At 37.3% G+C, this 26,673-nt stretch overlaps 2 protein-coding genes across 12 annotated transcripts in view; one reads left to right on the top strand and one right to left on the bottom strand.

Moving 5' to 3' along the window:
- Positions 1-700: 700 nt before the first annotated feature.
- Positions 701-3,285, bottom strand: NAP1L3 (nucleosome assembly protein 1 like 3). Its single transcript, XM_027962924.3, is given in 3 exon segments — positions 701-1,864; positions 1,867-2,052; positions 2,055-3,285. Coding segments are annotated over 3 exon segments (1,416 nt in total). The 5' UTR covers positions 2,962-3,285; the 3' UTR covers positions 701-1,541.
- The window catches only part of FAM133A (family with sequence similarity 133 member A), a 40,456-nt gene continuing 16,918 nt past the window's right edge, over positions 3,136-26,673 (top strand). For 2 of the 11 annotated variants that reach the window (XR_006058216.2, XM_027962925.3), the window contains exons 1-3: positions 3,852-3,920; positions 4,340-4,409; positions 22,021-22,107. The gene's annotated coding sequence lies outside the window, so the exon portion shown is untranslated. Of the gene's footprint in view, positions 3,697-3,851; positions 4,074-4,339; positions 4,410-22,020; positions 22,108-26,673 lie in introns of those variants that run through there. The other 9 variants (XR_006058217.2, XM_027962930.3, XM_027962927.3 and 6 more) reach the window with 8 other exon arrangements.

The raw sequence follows: 26,673 nt of genomic DNA, 5'->3' as shown, positions 1-26,673 counted from the left end.
TCTTCCTCCTGCTGCAACTCTTTCCTGTAAGGTCTTGAAGAAAATATATGCAGTTGGGGAAATGGCAGATGTGAAATAAAGCATTATTTGCTGTGCTTGTGACTTTGTGCCTAGTACAAAGCACTCTGGTAAACTGAGTTTAAGGGGTCTCCTCCTTAAAATAAATTCAAACCAAAATCTTAGGATCATGCATAATATTACTTACAAGGAAAAATAAACCACACAAGGGAGGGAGACCTCCTCCCAAGTCACAGTGGAAGATGGGCCTGGGTCATTTCAGATCCTAGTCTGGGAAGTGAAAACTTTTATTGATGTCCTTTCTGGGTGAGGCACTCCTGCCTATCTCCCCCCTCCCCCATCCCCACTTCTTCCCATTCTTCCCACTCCCTACCCTCCTCCCTTCCCTTCTCTCCTCTCATTTCCCATCCCTCTCTCTTCCACTCTGTTCTCCTTCCACCCCCTCCTCACCCTCCCTCCCCCTTCCCACTTTCTCTACTTCAACCCTCTTCCCCTTCTCTTCCTCTCCCCCGTCCCATTTTTCTACAATCACTTGAATGTATATCCTCCAAAAAAGACCTAAGATCTAGCAAATGCATCAGAACATTAATTATAATCATATATTTTAAAATATCCCTTTTCCTAAGGATTCCCTACTTTTTCTATAATAAGCAACACATTTTTTATAATGAGGCAAATATTGTAGATTTTTATAGCATGATACACTTTATTTGACATTTCTTTATTTTAGGTTGCAATAGAACATGAAAAATAAATACCAAATGATATAAAGTGATCATTTCCAGTGAAAGGCAAAATAGAACATATTACAAAGAAAATGTGGTTAGTACCTTTAGTTCACAGTTACACAGGATAAGATGAGCAGAATTTTTAAAAAAATGCTATGTTATATTAACACCTCAGTAGTAAACAGTAACTTCATTATCCTTAAATTTATAAATCACTATGTCACATTAACATGCTCAGTCATATCATACATGGTTTGATGGACATTATTAAATGTATGGTAATCTTTTTTCAAGCAGTCAAATTTCACAATGCACTGTTCAAGATAGTATAATATTGTATTTCTGTAGCAAATGAAAGCACAGCTAGTACAAAGCAGATTTAAAGCCTTAGTCTTCCAGTCTGGGAAAAAAAAAAAAAAAAAAAAACACTTGCATTGATATTTCAGGAACTTTGTTTTATTTCAAGGAAATATTGTCTTGGTTAACAATTCTTACAGTTTTCACAGCTATATTGTAATAGGAACACAACAAAAAATTTCACAAAAATTAGAACCTTGTAGCACCAAACAACATGCTTTAGACAACTGACAGCAAGTTACACGTTTTGAAGAATATTACACAACAACAGGCTAGATAGAATTTAAGACAATTTAAGACAATATTTTAGGCTATGAAGAAAGTACAAAAACTCAAGACTATGAGGAATACTAGTGTTGAGATTACAGGGCAGGTTTTTTCAAGGCTATATAAACCTGTTTCATTTCTGCTTGAAATTTGAGATTCCTGAAAATTCTTTCATGCAGCCTCTTTTATATTTTCGTTATTTCCTATTTCCATAGTCTTTATGGACTCATAGGTACCATTGACTTCTCTTGTATAGTAATAGATTGATTTCAGGATGACGTTATCATGCAAAGTTTGACCAATTTCAAAATCTTCATCAAGGATAGCATCTTCTCGTGGTTCAAGCTTTCCGATAGTAGGAATCTCAGGAGGGCTAAAGATATTGAAGAATGATGCATCAGGAACCACTCTTGGCTGGGTTTCAACTTGTCCAGTAGCTGCTGTGCAACTCTGGGTGGTTGTCATTGTAACATCCTTTCCTCTTCTCCAATCTTACAGCCTTTGCAATCTTGGATTTCCCAGTCCCAAGAGAAGAAGGGATCATTGTGATCTGGCTTTGACTTTATTATATATCTCTTGGTCAGCACCTCATTCTTGAAGTATGGATTGGGTAGAAAGCAAAATTCAAATGTGTAACTTACAGGCCTGCTGGGTTTTTAAAACTTCAGGCTAACATCAGACAGAAGTTCAGAATGGGCTCATCATACTTCTGAATCATGGGCCCCAGCTTGTCAACATTCTTGAACACAGTCAGCCAATAGTCAGGAATGCCTTTAGGATCTTATCTTTTAGGCTTTCCTTTTCGAGCTCTTTTAAGAGCTCTATCTTTAGGCGTGACCTCAGGAACTCTTTTTGGAGCCTCTTTTCCTGGAGTCCTTGCCTTAGCCTCTGCTGCTTTAGCCTGCCCTTTATCTTCTGCCTTTGCCTGGAGGGCTTATTTTGGATCTTCTTTTACTTCAGGCCTGGCCTCCAGAGCATCTTTGGACTGTGCTTTTTCTTCAGTCTTTGCTTCGGAATTTTCTTTTGGTGTTACATTTTCTTCAGCCTTGACCTCAGGTTTTGCTTCCAGGTCATCCTCTTCTTCCTCACTCTCTAAAGCAGGCATCTCACTAGAGTCTTCCTGCATCTCTTCATCGCTGCTGAACACCTCATCCTCCGAATTCCATTCACATTTTTCTTCCGTGGGCTCATATTCTGCATTGATGATTTGGAATCGCCGGTTGTACAGAGCCCTATTGAGTTCGGCATATTTTCGTTCGAGATCATGAACTGCCTTTAAGAACAGGGCGTCTACCTTGTCACATTCGTCTTGAATATTTCTGAGAGCCTGCACACGATTTCTAACCGCCCGAGGCAGCTGATCCACGAAACTTCTACCTGACGGAGCCCGCCTCACACTTCTGGAGGGCCCAGGTACACTTATACGTCTATAGAATGGGCTGCGGCCACTGCTGCTACTGCAACTACTGCTGCTGCTACAGCTGCTGCTGTCAGATTCGTCCCCAGAATCGCTAGACGAGATAGCTACCATCTCTCCATCCACCCCCTGGGCGGCAGGTTCCGAGACCCTGTTAGGATCCGCTTCTGCCATTCTGCAAGTCTGCAAACCTCTTAGGTGGTCACTACCGCGTGCCCAGAGATGGGTAGAAAATGACTCACGGATGCTTGGGTGGTGGCGGCGGAAGCCGGGGCTGAGGAAGTGGCAGCGGTGAAGGCAGCAGGAGCGCTGGGCGGGGCGCGGCTGGGCCGAGGTGACTGCACCGGAGGTGGCGGCGGCAGCGGAGGCCTGGGCGACAGTGGTGGAGGCAAGGCCTCTCTGACCTGCAGCTGCGGCGGACTGAGGTGTGACGCAGCTGAATATCGCACTGCGAGAGCCCGAGATCTCTTCACTGCTTACATCTTGAGCCCCCTCCCCTCGCAGTCAGACCTCCAGTTCCTTTAGTTCCCAGTGTGCCTTTAGCTCGCACCTCATTTGCTAGACAAACTTGATTGACCTTGATTGACAATGCATCAGCCCAATAAGTGCGCAAGCACACCGCCGCCTCTAGGCTCCGCCTTCCTTTCCAGTCGCTCCTTGGTTGCTGAGGCACACACCACTGAAGACTTTTTTCCCCTTAAAATTCTGTCTTTATAGTTTTATAATTTCAAAAAAAAAAAAAAAAGCTTAGATATGAGGTAAAAATACTAGTCATGGTTCCTAACAAGGGAAGAGGAGTACGCTCCCATCCACTCATCCTTAATTCCCATTTGGTTTGTCAGGGGCCTCGTGACAAAAAGCTGTTCTTAAAAAATTGGAAGAAAATGCTCCAAATGGCATCATTGGATAGTATGATTATGGATTTCTTTTTAAATTCTCTTTCTTTTATCTGAATGTCTTATGAGCATGTATTTTTACACTGGGTAAAAAGGGGGAGTCGTTTATTGGCGAAGGGGGGAGGGGCTAGAAAGCAGGCATATTGAATTCCACGTAGCAGCTTTAATAAGTGCTGTTTGTGATGTTTGGCAAGCCTGTTTTATATCCATCTACAAGGTTTGCGAACCCATGTTGCCGTGAGTCAGTTACACCATTTTTTTTTACTGTATTTCTCTTTTTAATCTGACATGTCATAGACCCTGTCCTTGCTGGTGATTTGCCACGTAGTCTTTCTCCATGCTTTTAACAATCTTGTAGATAAAAAGGATAAACGGGCATTCAAATGTTAGGTAGTAGTATTTAAAAGCAGATGGTTTATTCTATACTTTTGTGGCAGCAGCTTTTAATTTCACGAATAGCAGGATGGGAGGGGGAATGTGTTGATGAAACTGCATCCTCTGTCAGGGTGTACTTTACAATGGCATCTGCCACCAGTTTCCTTCTAACATTGTACAATTCTAGCCATACTGAAGTATGATTTACAGGTTCAGTAATAGATGAATACACTTTTGCAAAATGAAGTTTAAAAACAGGTATCTGTTATTTTTATTTACAGGATTCTTTTCTGCAACAGAACGACTCCCTTGGTACAACCAAAAAGACCAGTGTTTACTTTTCATTGAAAGGTAAGGAACATATTTAGCCCATTTTTATGAATGACAAGAATTACCTATCTATATTTAAATAAAAATTCACAAGATGTAGCCTTTTATTTGGAAGATATCTTGTTAGTTCCATGGAAGCAGAAAAATCCACAGAGGTGATTTGGAATACTAATGTAGAAAATAACCTAATTAATCACATTCACTTTTCTGAACTTGCTCATAGACTACAAGTAACAAATTAAAATATAAAATATGATGAATTATTCATTTCAAATGAGGAAAAGTATTAAAGTTAGATTACCTCTTATCTTTCCTTTTTATTACAGAATTTGTGCTTATTTAGTTGTATTTTTTAAGTTAGGAAACACTTTTATTTCTATTTTATAAATGAATTTACTTTTATTATTTACTCCTGATTGTCAAAGTATGTAAGTATTGTAAGGAAAAATACAGCATAGAAAATTTCAATGGTAATACAAACACAATCAAATGATAACCACTGTTAGAATTTTGATGCATTTTCTTCCAGAATTTTCTTTGTAAATATATACATATGCCTGTTTACACATGCTGTTTTATCTATGTGACATCATATTGTGTTTTGTAATCTGCTTATTTATCAATTAATTGTGGCTATATTTTCACAGTAAATGGTTGAACATCTCATTTTTAAATAGATGCATATTCCATGAAAATATTTCCCGTAGTTTAACCAGATTCCTATTGTACAGCAGCTACTTATACTACCTCTCTACTAGTAGACGTATTTTTCCTGTTAGAAAATAGTTATCTCAGATACCTACTCTATGCACTTGTAAAAATTAGCCATATGATGAATTCCTAGAAATGAGAGTCCTGAAATAAACTGCCTGATCATTTTACTCTTTGATACATAGTGCAAAACTTCTCTCCAGAAAAAATTATCACAATTTGCAATTATACCAACAATGCATCAGTTCATTTATTTAGTCATTCAACTATTATATTTTTGTGCCTGCCATGTGCCAGGCACATGTGGTAGAGGAAGATGATATAAGTCTCACTAAAACTTACTGGGTGCATATCCTTTCATTTTTATAATTTTAATTAAAATATATACTATAGAAACAATGATTTAAATCAATGAAGCTATGCTGTAAATATTGTTCTATAAATTATTATTTTCCCTTAAAATGATGGACACATTTTGTTAATGAAGGAAGTTATATTTTATAGTACTTTAATGGTTTAATATACATGTTAAGTTTTGTACCAACAAGAATTAGTATTTTGGTTCTTTTTTAATTTTTTAAATTTTTTTATTTTACTTTACAATACTGTATTGGTTTTGCCATACATCAACATGAATCCACCACAGGTGTACATGTGTTCCCAATCCTGAATCCCCCCTCCCACCTCCCTCCCCATACCATTTCTCTGGGTCATCCCAGCACACCAACCCCAAGCATCCTGTATCCTGCATCGAACCTAGACTGGCAATTCATTTCTTATATGATATTATACATGTTTCAATGCCATTCTCCCAAATCATCCCACTCTCTCCCTCTCGCACAGATCCAAAAGACTGTTCTATACATCTGTGTCTTTTGCTGTCTTGCATACAGGGTTATTGTTACCATCTTTCTAAATTCCATATGTATGCGTTAGTATACTGTATTGGTGTTTTTCTTTCTGGCTTACTTCACTCTGTATAATAGGCTCCAGTTTCATCCACCTCGTTAGAACTGATTCAGATGTGTTCTTTTTAATGGCTGAGTAATACTCCATTGTTTATAATAGCCAGGACATGCAAGCAACCTAGATGTCCATCAGCTGATGAATGGATAAGAAAGCTGTGGTACATGTACCCAATGGAGAATTAGTATTTTGAAGTAAGCAGTGAGTTTGGGATTCAGACTTTTTAATGTATTTTTATTAGCTAGTTAATTTTCTGAGTATCACTTATTTGATAATCTTTCTATCTCACACATATTTGAAGTGTCACCTTTATTGTATTAACTAAATCATTTGGTTCTGTTTCTGAATTCTGTTTTCTGATCCATTCTCCATAAAGTTAGTTAAAGTGTTAGGTGCTCAGTCATGTCTGAATCTTTGCAACCACATGGACTGTAGCATGCCAGGGTCTTCTGTCCATGGAATTCTCCAGGCAAGAATATAGGGGTGGGTAGCCATGACCTTCTCCAGAGGATCTTCCCCACCCAGGGATCAAACCTAGGTCTCCTGCACTGTGGGCAGATTCTTTACTATCTGAGCCACCAGGGAAGCCTGATCCAATCTCCATAATTTATCTACAAATAACTAAGGAGGGAGTTTTTAAAATAACTTTATATTTTCTAGAAATAATATGGATTGAAGGAAGTCAGTATGTTGAATTCCAAAAAATAAATTTAAAATAACTCAAAACATGCTGATAGTCACCATTCACATTTTAATAAACATCTCCAAGTTAATTTCTTATTATTATGCATTTGTATTTCTTAGATTAGTGGTAAAATTGAATGTCTTTTCATATGTTTATCGTCCACTTGGGAATTGCTTATTCATATCCTTTGTTTTTATGCTGAATTCAGAAAAAAACTAATCAGTGGTTGAAATCCTAAGGGTGAAATAATTTTGACCTTAAGACAACTGTGACTCATTTAGAAAATACCTCTCTTCTAATTTATGATATTGGATAAATATGGCTCAACCACAGCTTTCATTCTAAAAGTACCTACTTAGAGCATTGTTTACATGCTTTTCAAGCATTAGTTTCTTAATCACTCATGCTGATACAGAAAAATTTGGAATGGAACAGGGAGAGTAAAAAGAGAAAAAAGTACTTGTGAAAAAAACCTCATACAAAGATAATATATTAATGAGCTATGCTGTTTTTGATTGGAAGTATACCCTCTCCCACCAAGCCATAGATTTTAGGTGCCTATTTCTAACAATGGTCTATTTTTGATGTGCGTGCACTACTTTAGGTATCTCAAGAAACACACTTATTTCTGTAGCTTTTTTTGGGTCTATAAGTTAATTTTATAATGGCAGGTCCCTAAAAGAAAATAAATATTGTATTCATATAATGAATTTAATTTATGTATAATACCATTGTTTTTCTATTTTAAGTATTAGGGCTAGTATATAATATGCTATTTTTCTTCATATAAGGCTATCTGTAAATTTAATTTAGTTCAGTTCATTTGCTCAGCTGTGTCTGACTCTTTGTGATACCATGAATCATAGCACACCAGGCCTCCCTGTCCATCACCAACTCCAGGAGTTCACTCAAAAATCAGATCCATCGAGTTGGTGAAGCCATGCAGCCATCTCATCCTCTGTAATCCCCTTCTCCTCCTGTCCCCAATCCCTCCCAGCATCAGGGTCTTTTCCAGTGAGTCAACTCTTCACATGAGGTGGCCAAAGTACTGGAGCTTCAGCTTCAGCATCAGTCCTTCCAAAGAAAACCCAGGACTGATCTCCTTTAGGATGGACTGGTTGGATCTCCTTGCAGTCCAAGGGACTCTCAAGAGTCTTCACCAACACCACAGTTCAAAAGCATCAGTTCTTCAGTGCGCAGCTTTCTTCACAGTCCAACTCTCACATCCATACAAGACCACTGGAAAAACCATAGTCTTGACTAGATGGACCTTTGTTGCCAAAGTAGTATCTCTGCTTTTCAGTATGCTATCTAGGTTGGTCATAACTTTCCTTTGAAGGAGCAAGTGTCTTTTAATTTCATGGCTGCAGTCACCATCTGCAGTGATTTTGGAGCCCTCCAAAATAAAGTCTGACACTGTTTCCACTGTTTCCCTATCTATTTCCCAGGAAGTGATGGGACCAGATGCCATGATCTTCGTTTTCTGAATGTTGAGCTTTAAGCCAACTTTTTCACTCTCCACTTTCAGTTTCATCAAGAGGTTTTTTAGTTCTTCTTCACTTTCTGCCATAAGGGTGGTGTCATCTGCATATCTGAGGTTATTGATATTTCTCCCAGCAATCTTGATTCTAGCTTGTGCTTCTTCCAGCCCAGTGTTTCTCATGATGTACTCTGCATATAAGTTAAATAAGCTGGGTGACAATATACAGCCTTGATGTATTCCTTTTTCTATTTGGAACCAGTCTGTTGTTCCATATCCAGTTCAAACTGTTGCTTCCTGACCTGCATATAGGTTTCTCAAGAGGCAGGTCAAGTGGTCTGGTATTCCCATCTCTTGAAGAATTTTCCAGTTTACTGTGATCCACACAGTCAAAGCCTTTGGCATAGTTAATAAAACAGAAATAGATGTTACTTGTATAGTAATATGATCTCTGTTCCACTGTTATATGATATTCTTTTGCTGGGTTAAATGTTCATCGTTCTACATGAGATGGTTAACACAGAAACTATTTCAGGTTGAACATGACTCTTGGACTTCTGTTTATACCTTCCCTATTATGATAATATACACAGTCCTACCCACCACCCCTGCCACACAAGCACGATACACAATACACAATGAAAACTGCTCCAGCATTATCTTTTGTTGTAGATGTTTAAGAAGCCAAGCATTGCAAATTCATTTATTTTTGGACTTTTTTTTTTTTTTAGTTCTTCTAGACAGATTTTTTCTGAGTAAAAAAAAAATAGTTATTTTTAAAACAATTTTACTGAAGTATAGTTGACCCTGCAACAACAGTTTTGAGCTGCATGGACCCATGCATATTTTTCAATAAATATCACAGTACTACACAAGCCACAGTTAGTTGAATCTCAGGATGCAAAGATGTGGATACTATGGCACACTATAAAGCTATACACAAGATTTTTGAATGCACAGAGGATCAGCACCCCTATACCCAGAGTTGTTCAATGGACTGTGAAAGAAATACAATCATACATAAGTGCAGTTTGCTAAGTTTTAAAAATTTATTGATTTTAATTGGAGGCCAATTACTTTACTATATTGTAGTGTTTTTGTCATACATTGACATGAAGCAACCATGGGTGTACATGTATTCCCCATTATGTAGCCGCCTCCCATATCCTTCCTCATCCTATTCTTCTGGGTCATCCCAGTGCACCAGCCCTGAGCACCATGTCTCCTGCATCGAACCTGGACTGGCAATCTGTTTCATCTATGATAATATACATGTTTCAGTGCTATTCTCTCAAGTCATCACACCCTCAACTTCTCCCACAGAGTCCAAAACACTGTTCTATACATCTGTGTCTCTTTTGCTGTCTCACATGTACGGTTATCATTGCCATTTTTCTAAATTCCATATATATACATTAGTATACTGTATTGGTATTTTTCTTTCTGGCTTACTTCACTCTGTATAATAGGCTCCAGTTTCATCCACCTCATTAGAACTGATTCAAATGTATTCTTTTTAATGGCTGAGTAATATTCCATTGTGCATATGTACCACAGCTTTCTTATCCATTCATCTGCTGATGGACATCTAGGTTGCTTCCATGTCCTGGCTATTATAAACACTGCTGCGATGAACATTGGGGTACACATGTCTCTTTCAATTCTGGTTTCCTCGGTGTGTATGCCCAGAAGTGCGATTGCTGGGTCATATGGCAGTTCTATTTCCAGTTTTTTAAAGAATCTCCACACTGTTCTCCATAGTGGCTTTACTAGTGTGCATTGCCACCAACAGTGCAAGAGTGTTCCGTTTTCTCCGCACCCTCTCCAGCATTTATTGTTTGTCAACTTTTTGATAACAGCCATTCTGACTGGGGTGAAATGGTACCTCATTGTGGTTTTGACTGGGATTTCTCTGATAATGAGTGATGTTGAGCATCTTTTCATGTGTTTGTTAGCCATCTGTATGTCTTCTTTGGAGGAATGTCTGTTTATTTCTTTGGCCCATTTTTTGATTGGGTCATTTATTTTTCTGGAATTGAGCTGCAGGAGTTGCTTGTATGTTTTTGAGATTAATTATTTGAGTTGTTTCATTTGCTATTACTTTCTCCCATTTTGAAGACTGTCTTTTCACCTTGCTTATAGTTTCCCTCGTTTTGGAAAAGTTTATCAGTTTAATTAGGTCCCAGTTGCTTATTTTTGCTTTTTTCCCCATTACTCTGGGAGGTGCGTCATAGAGGATCCTGCTCTGATTTATGTCGGAGAGTGTTTTGCCTAGTTTTCCGCTAGGAGTTTTATAGGTTCTGATCTTACATTTAGATCTTTAATCCATTTTGAGTTTATTTTTGTGTATGGTGTTAGAAAGTGTTCTAGTTTCATTCTTTCACAAGTGGTTGACCAGTTTTCCCAGCACCACTTGTTAAGACATTGTCTTTTTTCCATTTTGAACATATTTCTCCATCTATTTTTGTCCTCTTTGGTTTCTTTCATCAGTGTTTTATAGTTTTGTATATATAGGTTTTTTGTTTCTTTAGGTAGATATATTCCTAAGTATTTTATTGTTTTCGTTCCAATGGTGAATTGAATTGTTTCCTTAATTTCTCTTTCTTATTTCTCATTGTTAGTGTATAGGAATGCAAGGGATTTCTGTGTGTTAATTTTATATCCTGAAACTTTATTATATTCATTGATTAGCTCCAGTAATTTTCTGGTGAAGTCTTTAGGGTTTTCTATGTAGAAGATCATGTCATCTGCAAACAGTGAGAGTTATACTTCTTTTCCAAATTGTATTCCTTTTATTTCTTTTTCTGTTCTGATTCCTGTGGTCAAAACTTCCAAAACTATGTTGAATAGTAGTGGTGAGAGTGAGAACCCTTGTCTTGTTCCTGACTTTAGGGGAAATGCTTTCAATTAATGTTTGCTGTGGATTTGTCATATATAGCTTTTATTACATTGAGGTCTGTTCCTTCTATGCCTGCTTTCTGGAGGGTTTTTATCATAAATGAATGTTGAATTTTGTCAAAGGCTTTCTCTGCATCTATTGAGATAACCATATGTTTTTTTTTTCTTTTTTAGTGTTAATGTCAACTTCTTTATTTTTTTTTAATTTTTATTTTTACTTTATTTTACTTTACAATACTGTATTGGTTTTGCCATACATCGACATGATTCCACCACAGGTGTACATGCATTCCCAAACATGAACCCCCTTCCCACCTCCCTCAACATAACATCTCTCTGGGTCATCACCGTGCACCAGCCCTAAGCATGCTGTATCCTGCATCGGACATAGATTGGCGATTCGATTCTTACATGCTAGTATATATGTTTCAGTGCCATTCTCCCAAATCATCCCACCCTCTCCCTCTCCCTCTGAGTCCAAAAGTCCGTTATACACATCTGTGTCTTTTTTGCTGTCTTACATACAGGGTCATCATTGCCATCTTTCTAAATTCCATATATATGTGTTAGTATACTGTATTGGTGTTTTTCTTTCTGGCTTACTTCACTCTGTATAATTGGCTCCAGTTTCATCCATCTCATCAGAACTGATTCAAATGTATTCTTTTTAACGGCTGAGTAATACTCCATTGTGTATATGTACCACTGCTTTCTTATCCATTCATCTGCTGATGGACATCTAGGTTGTAAAATATACAAGCAACTTATGCAGCTCAATTCCAGAAAAATAAATGACCCAATCAAAAAATGGGCCAAAGAACTAAATAGACATTTCTCCAAAGAAGACATATGGATGGCTAACAAACACATGAAAAGATGCTCAACATCACTCATTATTAGAGAAATGCAAATCAAAACCACAATGAGGTACCACTTCACACCATTCAGAATGTCTGTGATCCAAAAACCTGCAAGCAATAAATGCTGGAGAAGGTGTGGAGAAAAGGGAAACCTCCTACACTGTTGGTGGGAATGCATCCTAGTACAGCCACTATGGAGAACAGTGTGGAGATTCCTTAAAAAATTGCAAATAGAACTGCCTTATGACCCAGCAATCCCACTGCTGGGCATACACACCGAGGAAACCAGAATTGAAAGAGACACATGTACCCCAATGTTCATCGCAGCACTGTTTATAATAACCATATGGTTTTTATTTTTCAATTTGTTAATGTGGTATAGTACATTGATTGATTGTGGATATTGAAGAATCCTTGCATCTCTGGGATAAAGCCCCTTGGTCATGATGTATCATATTTTTAATATATTGTTGGATTCTGTTTGTTAGAATTTTGTTAAGGGTTTTTGCATCTATGTTCATCAGTGATATTGACCTGTAGTTTTCTTTTTTGTGGCATTTTTGTCTGGTTTTGGTATTAGGGTCCTGGTGGCCTCATAGAATGCATTTGGAAGTTTATCTTCCTCTGCAATTTTCTGGAAGAGTTTGAGTAAGATAGGAGTTAGATCTCTAAATTTTTGGTAGAATTCAGCTGTGAAGCTGTTTGGTCCTGGGCTTTTGTTTGCTGGAAGATTTCTGATTACAGTTTGGATTTCCGTGCTTGTAAATGGTCTGTTAAGATTTTCTATTTCCTCCTGGTTTAGTTTTGGAAAGTTATACTTTTCTAAGAATTTGTCCATTTCGTCCAAGTCGTCCATTTTAGTGGCATATTGTTGCTGATAGTAGTATCCTATGATCCTTTGAATTTCTGTGTTGTCTGTTGTGATTTCTCCATTTTCATTTCTAATTTTGTTGATTTGATTCTTCTCCCTTTGTTTCTTGATGAATCTGGCTAATGGTTTGTCAATTTTATTTATCTTCTCAAAGAACCAGCTTTTAGCTTTTTTGAATTTTACTATGGTCTCTTTTGTTTCTTTTACATTTATTTCTGCCCTAATTTTTAACATCTCTTTCCTTCTACTAACCTTAGGGTTCTTCGTTTCTTCCTTTTCTAGTTGCTTTGGTGTAGAGTTAGGTTATTTATTTGACTTTTTTCTTGTTTCTAGAGGTAAGCATGTATTGCAATGAACCTTCTCCTTAGCACTACTTTTACAGTGTCCTATAGGTTTTGGGCTGTTGTGTTTTCATTTTCATACATTTCTATACATATTTTGATTTCTTTTTTTTGTTTCTTCTGTGATTTGTTGATTATTCGGAAGCATGTTGTTCAGCCTCCATATGTTGGAATTTTTAATAGTTTTTCTCCTGTAATTGACATCTAATCTTATACTGCATTGTGGTCAGAAAAGATGCTTGGAATGATTTCATTTTTTTGAATTTACCAAGGCTAGATTTATGGCATAGGATGTGATCTATCCTGGAGAAGACTCCATGTGCACTTGATAACAAGTTGAAATTCATTGTTTTGGGGTGAAATATTATATAGATATCAATGAGGTCTAACTGGTTTATTGTATCATTTAAAGTTTGTGTTCCTTTGTTAATTTTCTGTTTAGTTGATCTATCCATAGGTATGAGTGTGGTATTAAATTCTCCCACTATTATTGTGTTATTGTTAATTTCCCCTTTCATACTTGTTAGCATTTGCCTTACATATTGTGGGGCTCCTATGTTGGATGCATATATATTTATAACTGTTATATCTTCTTCTTGGACTTATCCTTTGATCATTATGTAGTGTCCTTTTTTGTCTCTTTTCACTGCCTTTATTTTAAAGTCTATTTTATCTGATATGAGTATTGCTATTCCTGCTTTCTTTTGGTCTCTATTTGTGAGGAATATCTCTTTCCAGCCCTTCATTTTCAGTCTGTATGTGTCCCTTGTTTTGCGGTGGGTCCCTTGTAGGCAACATATATAGGGGTGTTGTTTTTCTATCTATTCAGCCAGTCTGTGTCTTTTGGTTGGGACATTCAACCTATTTACATTTAAGGTAATTATTGATAAGTGAGATCCCGTTGCTATTAACTTTGTTGTTTTGGGTTTGAGTTTATACACCCTTTCTGTGTTTCCTGTCTAGAGAAGATCCTTTAGCATTTGTTGGTTTGGTGGTGCTGAATTGTCTCAGCTTTTGCTTGTTTGTAAAGTTTTAGATTTCTACTTCATATTTGAATGAGATCCTTGCTAGGTACAGTAATCTCAGTTGTAGGTTTTTCTCTTTCATCACTTTAAATATGTCCTGCCATTTCCTCCTGGCCTGAAGAGTTTCTACTGAAAGATCAGCTGTTATCCTTATGGGAATTCCCTTGTGTGTTATTTGTTGTTTTTCCCTTCCTGCTTTTAATATTTGTTCTTTGTGTTTGATCTTTGTTAATTTGATTAATATGTATCTTGGGGTGTTTCACCTTGGGTTTATCTTGTTTGGGACTCTCTGGGTTTCTTGGACTTGGGTGACTATTTCCTTTTCCATTTTAGGGAAGTTTTCAACTATTATCTCCTCAAGGATTTTCTGATGGCCTTTTTTTTTTTTTTTTTTTTTTGGTCTTCTTTTTCTGGGTCTCCTATGATTCCAATGTTGGACCATTTAAAATTGTCCCAGAGGTCTCTGAGGTTGTCCTCATTTCTTTTAATTATTTTTTCTTTTTTCCTCTCTACTTCATTTATTTCCACCATTCTATCTTCCACCTCACTTGGCCTATCTTCTGCCTCCATTATTCTACTGTTGGTTCCCTCCAGAGTGTTTTTTTGTCTCATTTATTGCATTATTCATTATATATTGACTATTTTTTGTTTTTTTCTAGGTCCTTTTTAAATATTTCTTGCATCTTCTCAATCCTTGTCTCCAGGCTATTTATCTGTAACTCCATTTTGTTTTTAAGATTTTGGATCATTTTTACTATCATTATTCAGAATTATTTTTCAGGTAGACTCCCTATCTTCTCCTCTTTTGTTTGGTTTGGTGAGCATTTATCCTTTTCCTTTACCTGCTGAGTATTTCTCTGCCTTTTCATCTTGTTTAGATTGCTGTGTTTGGGGTTGCCATTCTGTATTCTGACAGTTTGTGGTTTTTCTTCATTGTGGAGGTTCCTCACTGTGGGTGGGGTTGGATGAGTGGCTTGTTAAGGTTTCCTGGTTAGGGAAGTTTGTGTCAGTGTTCTGGTGGGTAGATCTGGATTTCTTCTCTCTGGTGTACAATGCAGTGTCCGGTAGTGAGTTTTGAGATATCTATTAGTTTGTTGTGACTTTTGGCAGCCTATATATTGAATCTCAGGGCTATGTTCTGTGTTGCTGGAGAATTGTCATGGTATGTCTTGCTCTGGAATTTGTTGGCCTTTGGGTGGTGCTTGATTTCAGTGTAGTTATGGAGGCTTTTCGATGAGCTCATATTGATTAATGTTCCCTGGAGTCAGGAGTTCTATGGTGTTCTCAGGTTTTGGACTTAAGCCTCCTGCCTCTGGTTTTCAGTCTTATTCTTACAGTAGCCTCAAGACTTCTCCATCTATACAACACTGATATAAAACATCTAGGTTAATGATGAAAAGCTTCTCTACAGTGAGGGACACCTGGAGAGGTTCACAGAATTACATGGAGAAGAGAAGAGGAAAGAGGGAGATAGAGGTGCCGAGGAGGAGAAGAGGGGGAATCAAAAGGCGAGAGAGCAAGCTAGCCAGTAATCAGTTCCCTATGTGCTCTCCACAGTCTGGACCCCTCAGAGAGGTTCACAGAGTTCTGCCAAGAAACAAAGAGGGAGGAAGGAGACAGAGGTGACCAGGAGGAGAAAAGGGGGAATCAAAAGTAGAGAGACAGATCCTGCAAGTAGTCAGTTCCCTAAGTGTTCTCCACAGCCTGGAACACACAAGGAGATTCACAGAGTTGGGTAGAAAAGAGATGGGGGAGGGAGAATATAGAGGTGACCTGGTGGAGAAAAAGGAGAGTCAAAAGGGGGAGAGGGCAATCAAGCCAGTAATCACACTCCCAAGTAAAAGTGGGTACTGAAGATTGGGTTCTTAAATGTACAAAATTGATAACAAATACCAAAAAGCAAAGAGTAAAAATCTAGAGTAGGGGTTAGATTCTCAAAAAAATACAATATTTAAAAAAAAAAACAAAGTCAAAAAATTATTAAAGATATATATGAAGTTTTCTTTAAAAATAAGGTCTATTTTTTCAAGCTAATAGTACATTATAAAAATGAAAATTAAAGGAGTAATAGAGGACTTAAAATTTAAAAAACTTAAAAAAATCATAATAGTAAAAATATATCTAGGAATTTCTCTTGAGCTGTTGCGGACAGTGTGGGGTCAGTTCAATTTCAGATAGTTCCTTGATCTGGCTTATACTTCTTAAGATCTGTAGGCCCCTTCCAGTGTAGTCAGTGCTAACTATAGGGTTTTAATGTATTGCACCTGTCACTTCCAAGGAGGGTCCCTCTGTTTTAGCTTCTGTTTGCTGGTCTCTTCAGTGTCTAATTTCCACCCTGTCACAAGGGGGCGCAGGTGATCACTTATTTAGGCTCACTTGTTCAGTCATGCTGTGGGAAGGGAGGAACACTGCAAAGAAATCTCACTGGCAAGTGTGGGGAGAGCTCACAGTGTCTCGCCTGCATTGGGTTTGCCCCACTCACAGCGTGTGTGCTTTCCCAGTCTACACGTTTCATTGCTCTGCCAAGGAAATGTCTGAAGCAGGCCCTGGGTTGCCTGTACTCCCCAGGTCTAAGCTGCTCAGGTTCAGGTTTGGGGGTACTTCACAAAGGCGCAGACTCAGTTGGGCCTGTGTTTGTGCCTTCCCAGGTTCGAACAGCTCAGACGACCAGATACTTGGTGAGTGCAGTCTCCCCAGGTGGGGAGTGCATCTTATCACCTCCCTGGTGATAAGCCTCTTGGTTTTCTGGGTGGCTGTGGGCGCGCCCATCCCAGGTGTGCCATGTGTCTCTTCTGGGAGCTGATCTCTGGCTGCGACCCTCCCGGCAGATGTCAACTGTCCGGAATCCCAGCAAGTCTTGGTTAGCAACTGGAAGCCTGCTTGCAGTTTGGTAGAGGATGTCTCTCTGGGGCCAAGATTGCCCCTTTCCAGCTCTGGCTGCACCCCGCCTGCCTCCCTGTGTCTGGTGGGGGTTGGGCCCGTCTGCAGACACCTAGCTTTCCTCTGGTATTCGCTCAGTTCTTTGTTCTGTGAGAGGGCCTGGCAGTGCCTTAGGTTAGGGCTTTTTGCGGGATAGTTCTTTCTTTTTTTTTCCCTCTGTCTGTCTCTGGCTGTCTTACAGTTTGGGTTGCTATCTCATGTTAGTTCCCTCAGATTGACCTCAGGGCATTCAGGCTGGGTCCTTACCCTAAGCAATGTATCTGGTGCCTCCCTGTTCAGTCCCAGCTTGCTGGTGGTGGATGCGAGTTCTAAGAGTTGCCATTAAGGACGTAATCTGTGGGTTTTATTTATTTTTTTCTTCCCCATTATGTTGCCCTCTGAGATTCTAAAACTCCCGACAAACCCGCCGGTGAAAGGGTTTCCTGGTGTTTGGAAACTTCTCCTCTTTTAAGACTCCCTTCCTGGGACAGATCTCCGTCCCTATCTCTTTTGTCTCTCTTTTTATCTTTTATATTTTGTCCTACCTCCTTTAGAAGACAATGGGCTGCCTTTCTGGGTGCCTGATGTCCTCTGCCAGCATTCAGAAGTTGTTTTCTGGAACTTGCTTAGCGTTCAAATGTTCTTTTGATAAATTTGTGGGGGAGAAAGTGGTCTCCCTGTCCTATTCCTCTGCCATCTCTGCCATCTTAGGACCACCTGCAGTTTGCTAATTTTTGATAAATCTATGTAGCTGTGAAGCCATCACCACAGTCAAAATAATGAATGTTTTCATCACTCTCAAAAGTCGTTTTCCTATTTTGTTACTGAGTAGTTTCCCATTGCTTGGATATATTACAGTTTGTTGATGGGCAGTTGTGTTTTGAGCTTTAGACTATGATGAATAAAGTTGTTATGTTCATTTATATATAAGTCTTTGTATGAACATATAGTTTCATTTCATTTAGAAAAATGCCAGATATGGTATGACTGCATCACGTAGTATATGTTTAATTTTTTTAAAAAAAATTAGCTGTTTTCCAAAGTGGTTGTAAAATTTTGCATTGCTGGTAGGAGTCCCAACATTTGGTATGGTCAGACTTTTTAATTTAACCATTCAAATAGGTATGTAAGAGCATCTCATTGTGATTTTAATTTGCAGTTCCCCTTTCTATGTAATGATTTACCATCTACTTACCTTCTTTGTTGAAGTGTCTATTCATATTTTGCCAATTTTTCTATTAGGTTGTTGTGTTACTCTTGAGTATTAGAAATTATTTTTCTACTCTGGATACAAGTCCTTTATCAGGGATAAGCTATGCAAATATTTTCTCCCCATACATGATTTTTTTTTCATAGTCTTAACAGAGTCTTTCAGTTTTTTAGAGAGCAAAAATTTGTAATTTTGATGGTCTAATTTGTCATCTTTTTTTGTTCCTTTTATGGTTTATGCTTTTTTGCCTAGGCCAAGGTCACAAGGATATTCTTTTTTTTTAAGTTTTGTACTTTAAGATACTATATTTCAATCTGATCTATTTTTGTTCATGGTACAAGATGTGGATTTAAATTATTTTTATTTATTTACTTACATTTTTGCAAATGGATAACCAATTGTTCCAGCATAATTTGTTGGGAAAGCTCTACTGAATTACTTTTGCACCTTCATCAAAAATTTATTTTCCATGTATGTGTGGGTGTGTGTTAGACTCTTTTCTGTTCCCTTGTTTATTGATTTTAATCATCTAATTTGTAAATGTTTGTTAGGTATATTTGAGAGGAAAATAGACTTGAATTATAGGATAAAAGAATTTCATTGCAGTGGAGATAGTTACAGAAGCTGGATCTTCATCTTTGGCCTTTCATTTCTGCTCTCAAATATCTGTGAAAAAGAGGCAAATAACAGCAGTAATAGTCTAGAAAACCAATCAGCACAAGAAACATCAAATGCTCTTCTGTTTTCTGGAGTTGCCAGTGTATAGCTGATAGGAATGGTAGCTATTCAGGAGCTACCATTATTCAGGAGCACAAGTAATGCCACTATATTTCTTTCCTTTGATAGAGAGACCTGTTTGGTGAAATTAAATAGATACTGTTTTCAAGCTGTTAATAAACTGTGGTTTAAAAAGGAATAGTAATAAGATTGGTTATTATTTCACACTATTGTTTTTCAAGTCAAAATTATATCATTTCATACTCATTCCTAAGGTAGGGATACACATAAATGAATAGAATAAGGCATATAGCTATAACTTTTTTAGTTTCAAGAAGCTTGATTTAATAAACATATCAAACTTTGTGCCAGTAAACATGTATGATCTTTTCTGACACAAATGGAATATGCCCCCATAACATTTGATTTTTAAAAGGAGCTATTTGTAAATTACGTTTCTGGCATTATAGCCTTACCTGCATGGAATTTGTCAGGGTTATCGTTACCATCTTTCTAAATTCCATATATATGTGTTAGTATACTGTATTGGTGTTTTTCTTTCTGGCTTGCTTCACTCTGTATAATAGGCTCCAGTTTCATCCACCTCATTAGAATCTGATAACACTTAGCCTGTAATGAAATCTAGGACTCTGCAAAAAAATAAATAAAAATAAAAATATAAAAAACCCTATATAATTCTGAGCTTGAGCATTAGTGGACTTTACCTTGAATAGCACTGTTTTACAGAAAAAAAAATTGCTATATTTAAATAAGCCTGTGGTTCTTAAAGCAATTTTTGACTGCTGGGCAAAATTCATGATTTCTGTTAGGTTTCTGTTATAATGACATCATAGTCAGTTTCAGACCTCTAGTCAGAACTGTGTGTTCAAATCACAGCAAGGATTGAGGAAGTGGATGTCAGGTTTGTAAGGATAACAGACAGGGTCAGGACTAAGGGAAGACAAAATGGCTGCCATCTTCACTGTACTGTGTGCCCCAAGGTGAGGAAAAGAAAGTGGAATCCTTTGAAGTCTTCCCTGTTCAGGAGCAGAAGCAAATAGGTAAGTGTCGATGCAAAGATGCAGCCTAGGCAATATAAGCCCCTTCCAAATTCTTATCATCTCCACATCTCCAAGTGAGACAATCTAAGTAAAATCAATGTGCTTCCTATGAAAATGCAACTTTTAAGTCCATAACTTTTTCTGATGAGAAGAGCTGACTCATTAGAAAAGACCTTGATGTTGGGAAAGATTGAGGGCAGGAAGAGAAGGGGATGATAGAGGATGAGATGATTGAATGGCATCACTGCCTCAGTGGACATGAGTTTGAGCAAACTCCAGGAGATGGTGGGAAACCTGACGTGCTGCAGTTCAGGGGGTTGCAAAGAGTTAGACACAACTTTGTGACTGAACAACAACTTTCACTCAGAGCCAGATTGCTGCCCCTAAATACCTCTTATATACAAATTTTCCAGCTTACTCTGGAAATGAGGAAGTATTTACTTGAGTATGTGCAGTTGGAGGAGGATTCAGGAGATGCAAGTGAGGGGAAAGTAAGAGTAAGAAATTGGTTGGTAGAAAGTGGTATAGGTTAGGATGACAAACAAGAAGTAGCAGAACTAGAGTTTGAATCCACCAGACTCCAAAGTCTATATACCTCTTTAGTAAATTTTTCTAACATTAATGTATTTAAGAATTACCTGAGGGTCATGTTAAAAAGATACGTTCATGACCCCAGAAGTTATGATTTAGTAGGTCATATATGGAGTCCAGAAACCTATATTATAATCAAGTATCACAGATATTAGTAATTCTGATGCAGATGGTCAGTGGACATGAATATTTTCTTAGAGGAATAGTTCTGAAACCATTTGGTTTAAGGATCCCTTTACACTACTAGAAATTACTGAGAACCCCAAGGAGCATTTGTTTATGTGGTAAAGAATATCTGATAAATAATAGCTATTGATATATATGGTATTAAAAACTAAACAGAAAATTTAAAATATTAATCCATTTGAAAATGCCAATAATAAAACCATTAAATTTTAACTAGATAACATTTTGTGAAAAATAATTATATCTTCAAAATTAGAAACATCTAATGAACAGAGATGTATTAGTTTACCATTTTTCAAATCTCTTTTATGCTGACTTAATAATTCTCATATATATTTCTACATTCAATTTTTGTGATGTAATTTTTTGGTTGAAGTATATGAAAAAAAAAAAAACACTCAAGCCTCACACAAAAAACATATTTGCAGATAATGTGTAAAGATCCTGGAGACTCCCATGGATACAGGCATCACACTTTGACTTAGCGTCTTAAAGTAATAACTATTATTGCTATCAGAAATGGTTATGTTCTTCAGTCTGTATTAGTCATCAAAGTTTAGGGACCCTAAAGAAGGTAGAAAAATTAATTTGTTCCTTAGACTGTGTGGAGTTGTTAAATGTTTCATAAAATTTATCCCAATATTGTTCTTTTAGTAATTTGCTTTATACATTTGAAAGCACTATAGAAATATAAAATAGGAGTCCAGGTGTTTGGGCAGAATTTTGTTTAAAGAAATTGGGATTCAGAACAAAGATTTCTTTCAGGGTAGAGGAATATCAATAGGAAATGAGGCAGAAATACATTAGGTGAACATAGGAATACATAGGTAGGAAAAGTATAAAAGCAGCAAATAATCTGGAGTTGTTTATAGTGGATATTTACAATTGAATAAATAACTATAATGGTGAGAATGTGCTAATCATAACCTTTTAAGAGTTATTACTTTGCCTGAATAAAAGAACCCTTTCTTCTGGTCAGCACACCTCTTCAAAATTGGTTACTTTTTGTTGTTGTTGTTACTTTAAGTTTTAGTTCTGTAACCTAAAACTTGCTGCCAAATTATGCAAAGACTTTAACAAACATTATCTCATTTCTTATCTTTGGTCAAAGTGGAAACACCTGAAAAGGAGATTGGGAAAAGGCAGCTGGGAAAGTGAGAGAAAAATTGAATGTTTGTAATCTTGGCAGCCATTTGAGGTAAGTGTTTCAAGGAGGAGGGAGGGAGTAATCCAATGTGTCAATTGATGCTGATTGATGAAGTTAAGATAGAAAATGAAAATTGATCGTTAGATTTACTGACATGAAGGTGATTAATGACCTGGACAATAAAAGTTCCCATGGAGTGGTTGAGGTGGAAAAGCCCCAAGGTGGTTTTCATTGGTTTAAGTGATACAATAGCATGTTTCTATGCTAATGTGTTTTTCAAGAGCTTCAGTAGTGGACACAGTACATACAAATCTTTTCCTTATAGAACCTATAATCCAGTAATTCAAGCTGATGAAAAGCAAGTTTTCTTCTGTTTCAGCATGCTGTACACATACAACATGCCCAGGTAGCTCAGTGGTACCACTGCCTGCCAATGCAGGAGCCACAGGAGACTTGGGTTCGATCCCTGGGTTGGGAAGATCCCCTGGAGGAGGCAATGGCAACCCACTCCAGTATTCCTGCCTGGAAAATTTCATGGACAGAGGAGCCTCGTGGGCTACAGTCCATGGGGTCGCAAAGAGTCAGACATGACTGAGCAGTCTCATGCAGATACACATTTTAGATGTTTCTCTAATTTTTAGGATATCAAATTTATTTTCAAGATGAGAAATTTCATGCTAAAACAATTTGGAATAGATCAGCCAAATAGATTACAAAATTTTGATAGGCCTGCTTATCAGAAGAGTTAAAGGATTACATAAGTAATCTGTGTGCTCACATTCAGTGCTGTTCAGCAATTTGGGGTTAGAATTGACTCATTCAATAGAGAAAAATAGTTATCTAGAGTTACTGACTCTGAAGTAAATCAAGAAAATGTACTGAGATCTTCAGGTTCCTGATTCAGACAATGATACAGGCAGATTATTTCAGCGTCTGTCAAAGGGTGAAAAAGATTCAGGGGAATCTAGGTATAAGACAGCTGACTTCCTAGTGTGAAATTTCCTATATTCCTGTCTACTGCATGATAACTGCTTCTGGCAATGATATGACAGATAGGTAAAAATAGCTGATATGACATGTTAAATATCAGGTTAGCAAATTCTTTGATTCAGAATATCTGCGAAAGTAGTGGACAGAGAGCATGGTAATCTGAGCAGTACTACAGTCTTTACTCTTTAGGAATCTACAATCCAGTGAGGGAAAAGGAAATTACAAGTGACATTCTACATATACACGGCAGGAAGATAAACAGCCATGAAAAGGGACAGAGACAGGTAATAAGTAATCTGGACTGTGCACTTCTCTGGTGGCTCAGCTGGTAATGAATCCGCCTGCAGTGCAGGAGACCAGGGTTTGATCCCTGGGTTGGAAAAATCCCCTGGAGAAGGGAACAGCTACCGACTCCAGTATTCTAGCCTGGAGAATTCCATGGACTGTATAGTTCATGGGGTCTCAAAGAGTGACATGACTGAGTGACTTTCACACACAATCTGGTCTATTAAGGGAAGAAACTCTTAGTAATTTATAGATTATCTAGACTGTTTTGAATAGTTTCCATTTGCTTTTTGCTGATTATAATTAACACTGTTCCTTGAGCATCCCCATACTTGCAGATGTGAAGAGAGATGGGAAAACTTGAATCAGTCCATTTTAGCAACTCTGTTAACCAGGTTGGATAAAGAAAGAAATGAAAATAGTGAGTGAAATGGTGTTTTTGAGTTTTCTATACATTTCTATTTTCCAAAGTTATCTTCATTATCATTAAAGTTAGTTGTATCCACCACATGGTTATGCAGAAAAACATATTGACTAGTTTAAGCTATACTCCCACACCCAAGAAAGATTTATGCTTCATGTATCTGAAAATTCTAGATTAATATGGCAATTAATAGAACATCTGCTACAGGTTGTCCCAGTTTGTAGAAACTGATATTATCAACCAATTTAAATTTTGTTAACATTAGACACTTTCCTGCTCTTTCAAGGGAGCATTTGTCCTGTGACCTTCTGAACTTAAGGGATAGATGTACAGCTGCAAATAATCATCATATTTTCAATAGAGTCCTCAGCTAGAATTTGCAGCCATTTTTCATGCTATTAATATAACATTCTTTAACAATGCAGGCTTTAAATCAGGCTGCCAGGGGTCCAATATTGGTTCTACTACTATCAGACATTGGAAAAATTATTTAACCTTCCTGAGACTGACTTTGCTCATCTGTCAAATGGGAAAGTAATAGCATCTACTTCATGAAGTAGTGAGAATTCAATGCGATGATCCATGTAGACCACTTGAAAGAGTACCCATTCATGGTGAATACTGAATAATAGAAATCATTATTACATGACTGGTGGAAATAGTCATAGGAATATCAAGTCTTTACATTTATATAGACTTTAATACTTTTTAGACTATGGCCAAAAAATATTTCATTTGAACCTGGGAGCAGGTGACAGGCTTGAAAACTGAGACACAGAGAAGTTATGTAATTTGTCTGAGAGCACTCAGTAAGTTAAGAGGGAAGCTGGTCTTTCACCTCTATAATGATACTGAATTCTAATGATGATTGCTTCATCAGTGAAGTTAAACAGCTTGCCTAGTGTATTTTCCTAAAATACTTTATCTGCCTTCATCAAGCCAACTCTTCCTCAGTGTTTTTCTTGGAATTGAGAACTAATTTTTCTTCCCCTTGAGATGAATACTGAGTTATCTCTTTCACATGGTTTTCCAAATCAGGCAAGTCCAGCATACTAAACTATTATTAATACAAGTTTTCACACTTTCCGATGCTGTTCAGTATACCTCATTATTGTTTCAAATAAGCATCTATAAGTTAGTTATTATAACAAGTCTGTATGATCTGGCCTTTGAATTTTTAGGAAACATGCATATGTGGTCATTTGTGAGATGAGAGGTGACTCATATAAATGTACCTAGCTGTGCTACTTTTAGTTTATAGCCAATATATTCATGTGTACTGCTGCTAAGTCACTTCAGTCGTGTCTGACTCTGTGCGACCCCATAGACGGCAGCCCACCAAGCTCCCCCGTCCCTGGGATTCTCCAGGCAAGAACACTGGAGTGGGTTGCCATTTCCTTCTCCAATGCGTGAAAGTGAAAATTGAAAGTGAATTCGCTCAGCCGTGTCCGACTCTTAGCAACCACATGGGCTGCAGCCTACCAGGCTCCTCTGTCCATGGGATTTTCCAGGCAAGAGTACTGGAGTGGGGTGCCATTGCCTTCTCTGATTCATATGTACACATTACATCAAATTATCTATTCTGTTTTTAGAAATATACTTTAAAAAATTCATGTAACAGTGGCAGAGTACAGAAGGTAGTAATTGAAGCTTTTTTTTAAATTTTTTTTTAATTGAAGCATTAATAGATGAAAAAAACAACTAAAGCTATTTAAAGCTGTGCATAAATAAATGTGTTTTGAACTGTGTTCCCTGGTGAAATAATAGCTTCCCAGGTTTGCTTCCTATGCTTAGGACTTATCTTTCATATGTTGTTGGAAGAGCTGACAAGTGTATCCTGGCACAACTAGATACAGGGAAAAGTTGACAGATTTTAAACTACAACTGAGTTTGGATTCACAGTACATTGCATCAATAAGCATCTCATGATTCTCTTATATAAAATAAATCACTTTTAACACAAAGTGTAGATAAAATTATAAGGAATAAATGAAAGATACAAGTCTATCTCACTTTGAACTTCTAATATCTGAGTTATATTCCATTTGCATGACTGATCAGATGTGAATGAAATTGATTTTATATGTTCAGTGCTGAAAAACACAGACAAGCTTTGTGACTTGAAGTATCTTGTCAAGGGTTTACATAAAACTTATTTATTAAATAGAAATTGGGACAATGGGGGAGAAAAGATGTGGCAAGACTTACTTGGAGAGTCTATTTTCATAGAAGTAATATCACACATTTGAAAAGAAACTAGTATTCAGTTAGCACTGGTTCATGTAAGGTGATCCCTTGAGTAGAGGAACTGGAATTTTCAGTGGTCCTAGGATGTTTTGGTTATGTTATGTATAATCATGAGTTACCACATCTAAAGACACACAACAGGGCAAAATCTGTTGTTAAAGAAGACTCAAGAAAGTAATTAGTGAGCATCCAAAACTTATCAAGTGCACTGACAAAATAAGTACCTTTTTGGCAAATGCTTAGTTGAATTTGGTGTGTGTATGTGTGTGTGTGTGTATGTGTGTGTGTGTGTATATATATATATATATATATACACATACATAATGGTTTTCTACAGAATGCCTCTTATTTTGTTCATGGCTTCTTGACTAGGGCAAAATGCTAAAGGGGCAAAGTTGTTCTTCTGAGAGCCTTTGCCCTTTTCTTTAACTATACTCAGAATTTTCAAACATTTTCAGAAATGTAGGCAGGAGAGTGCCATTCCTACTAGTTGAGAAATAACCATGATAGGGACTCTATTGACGATAAGTCAGTCATGTCACCTAGATGCCAGGTTATAGTAAACACAGTGTTTTGTGTTCCATCTCCAAACAATTTATATTTGTCATCCAAGTGCCAGATACTTAGTTCAAACTTAGTATGTTATTGAATAAATTAAATTCATTTCCTAT

The sequence above is a fragment of the Ovis aries genome, chromosome X (assembly GCF_016772045.2).
Source record: "Ovis aries strain OAR_USU_Benz2616 breed Rambouillet chromosome X, ARS-UI_Ramb_v3.0, whole genome shotgun sequence".
Classification (NCBI taxonomy): Eukaryota; Metazoa; Chordata; class Mammalia; order Artiodactyla; family Bovidae; genus Ovis; species Ovis aries.
The sequence above is the reverse complement of the archived record's forward strand: the minus strand, read 5'-3'. Positions and strand labels throughout refer to the sequence as shown.